A 2,618-nucleotide genomic window follows, 5' to 3' on the forward strand; every position below is an offset into this window, starting at 1 on the left:
GGTCCTGAAAGGGCTCACCGGGCGTGTCGCTCAATAGTACTAGGGGGGAAATCATTTCCTGCTTAGCCGCGGTGTGACTAACGACGGAATAAAAAGGGAACAAACTCCCCTCCCCCACTTCCTGTCCTATGCGTGCCCCTCAAAAATACAAAATTCTTCAATTCAAATCCATCCCGCTCCCGCTCCCCGGAATTCGTTGAAAACTCACATTTGTAATGTATTTGCAGTGTTTTGAAGTTGTTTTCACACTCCATCTCTAGCAATGGTTGAACAATCAGGCCTACGAGCAGGCCTACGTTTGTGTTACCTGGCTCACCTCTATTTTGTTTTTTGCAGGTGCCTTCCTCATCCCGTACCTCATCATGATGGCCCTGGCCGGCAAGCCCATGTACTTCTTGGAGCTGGCCATGGGGCAGTTCGGCGGCGTGGGCCCGCTGGCCATGTGGAACTGCTGCCCCATCGCCAAGGGTGAGTAGTATAGCGCCACGTCGCGCGCCGAGTTGGAGGCGGAGGGCGCCCGGCAGGCAGGCCGCTCAGCGCGCTCAGCCGCTCGCCGGGTCGGCCTATCCTGCCGCTCACAGGCGCCCTCCGGCCGGCCGGGCGGGCTCCTCTGGACCAGGGCGTCGTAACGTAACGTATAGCATATAGAAACGCTTAAAAACTAAAATATTTTTTTAGCTTTCCAAGCGTTTTTAAAGCGTGTGTTCAGCTTTCTGTATGAAGTGCGCTTTAAGGAAAATGAAAACGCTTGAAAAACGCTAGAAAGGTTCAAAATCAATTTTCGTTTTCAAGCGTTTCTAAATGCGGTACGTTACGACGCCCTACTCTGGACAAAACTGACTGGGCTGCTTTGCAGGGGTCGGCTGCGCCATGGTGACGGTGTCCCTGGTGGTGTGCATCTACTACAACGTCATCATGTCGTACACGGTGTACTACATGGTGGCGTCCTTCGCCGCGGAGGTGCCGTGGGCCAAGTGCGACCCGGCCTGGGCGGACATGGCCACGTGCTACACGCGGACGTCCGGGGCCGAGAGCGTCAACGGGACCAACACCACCGCCATGCCGGCGTCCAACACGGGCAAGGAGACGGCCAGCCTGCAGTACTGGGAGTGAGTACCACGGGAGTGGCCGTCCATCTGAGCCGGCCAAAACAGGTCGTTACCGTTTAGCGGTGTGGAGGGGGGCTTGGAAACTGTTTTCAATCGCTGTTGGAGGGTGGCTGTGAGAGCCGAAAGCCCGTTGTGCGCCCGAGGAACGAGCCGTGATGGGGGCAGAGGTGTGTTCAGGGGATCGGCCTTCGGGCCTGCCGGCGTGCGCGGCCTTCGCCAAGCGCGTAATCTCTGGGAGATAGCGCGCTTGTGCAGGGGGTGGTTTGGCAAAGGGTAACGGGACGGTGCTAGGGGGGGAGGATGGGGTGGAGGAGATGGTAGAATGGGAAGGGAGCCCCCCCCCCCCCCATCCCGCACTACTGACATGTCCGGGCACTCTGCAGGCGCCACGTGCTGCACCTGTCGGACGGCATCGAGCACATGGGCCCGGTCAAGGGGGACCTGGCGGCCTGCCTGCTCTTCTCGTGGTGCATCGTGGTGCTGTGCCTCGTCAAGGGCATCAAGACCTCCGGCAAGGTGAGTGGGTGGGACAGCCACGAGTGAGTAGGGATTTGTAAAATCTTATTTTTTAAAGCCAAAAATTGAAAATTTTTCGAGAAAGCAATTGAAAAAATGAAGTATTCCTAGAAAAATTGGCAAAAAATTACACTTTTTAAGAGAAGAACTTAACACAATGTTGTAATTTTGAAAAATTTCTCAAAAATTACTCTTTTGGAAAATTAAAATTCCTACCCGGGCCCCGGTGTTGTTGACGTGCTCCTGCTGACGGCGGTCTCTGCTGACAGGTCGTGTACTTTGCGGCGACGTTCCCCTACGTGATCCTGTTCACGCTGCTGATCACGGGGCTGTGCCAGGAGGGCGCCTGGTCCGGCGTGGCCTACTTCCTCTTGCCGGACTGGAAGAAGCTGCTGGACATCCAGGTGTGGCAGGCGGCGGCCGGGCAGATGTTCTTCTCGCTGAGCGTGTCCATGGGCGGCCTCATCATGTACTCGAGCTACAACGACTTCCGGAACAACGTGTACCGGGACGCGCTGGTGGTGAGCGTCATGGACACGCTCACCTCCATCATCTCGGGCACCGTCACGTTCAGCATCCTGGGCGCCATGGCGCACGACCTCAACGTGCCCATCCAGGAGGTGGTCAAGGAGGGCCCCGGCCTGGCCTTCGTCGCGTACCCCGAGGCCCTGCTGCGCCTGCCTATGCCCCAGCTCTGGGCCGTGCTCTTCTTCCTCATGCTCTTCGTGCTGGGCCTGGACAGCGAGGTTCGTACAACAGAAAACAACAACTGACACTGCTGATTCGTCACACCCACTTCCGTAGCTTCCGCAGCGCAGGCGTGTGGCAGGGAAGGGCTGCATAGATCGAGGGCACCACTATCAGGGGCGTTTGGCAAACCCGGCCGCACGCCTGCGTGCTGTGTACAGTATACCCACGATCGTATCGCTGACGGGACGGGGTGACTCAGCCAGCTGATCTTTCTGTCCTCCACCCTCCTCCTCAACCCCGTCC

General features: G+C 57.5%; 1 protein-coding gene across 1 annotated transcript; it reads left to right on the forward strand.

Moving 5' to 3' along the window:
* Positions 1–336: 336 nt before the first annotated feature.
* LOC127752209 (sodium-dependent proline transporter-like) lies at positions 337–2,398 on the forward strand (the record flags this gene model as incomplete). Its single annotated transcript, XM_052276949.1, has 4 exons — positions 337–468; positions 857–1,109; positions 1,493–1,625; positions 1,895–2,398. Coding segments are annotated over 4 exons (1,022 nt in total), but the record flags the coding sequence as incomplete, so codon positions are not given.
* Between the last annotated feature and the right edge of the window lie 220 nt (positions 2,399–2,618).

Source organism: Frankliniella occidentalis, unplaced genomic scaffold (genome assembly GCF_000697945.3).
Source record: "Frankliniella occidentalis isolate FOCC.00 unplaced genomic scaffold, Focc_3.1 Scaffold5134, whole genome shotgun sequence".
NCBI lineage: Eukaryota > Metazoa > Arthropoda > Insecta > Thysanoptera > Thripidae > Frankliniella > Frankliniella occidentalis.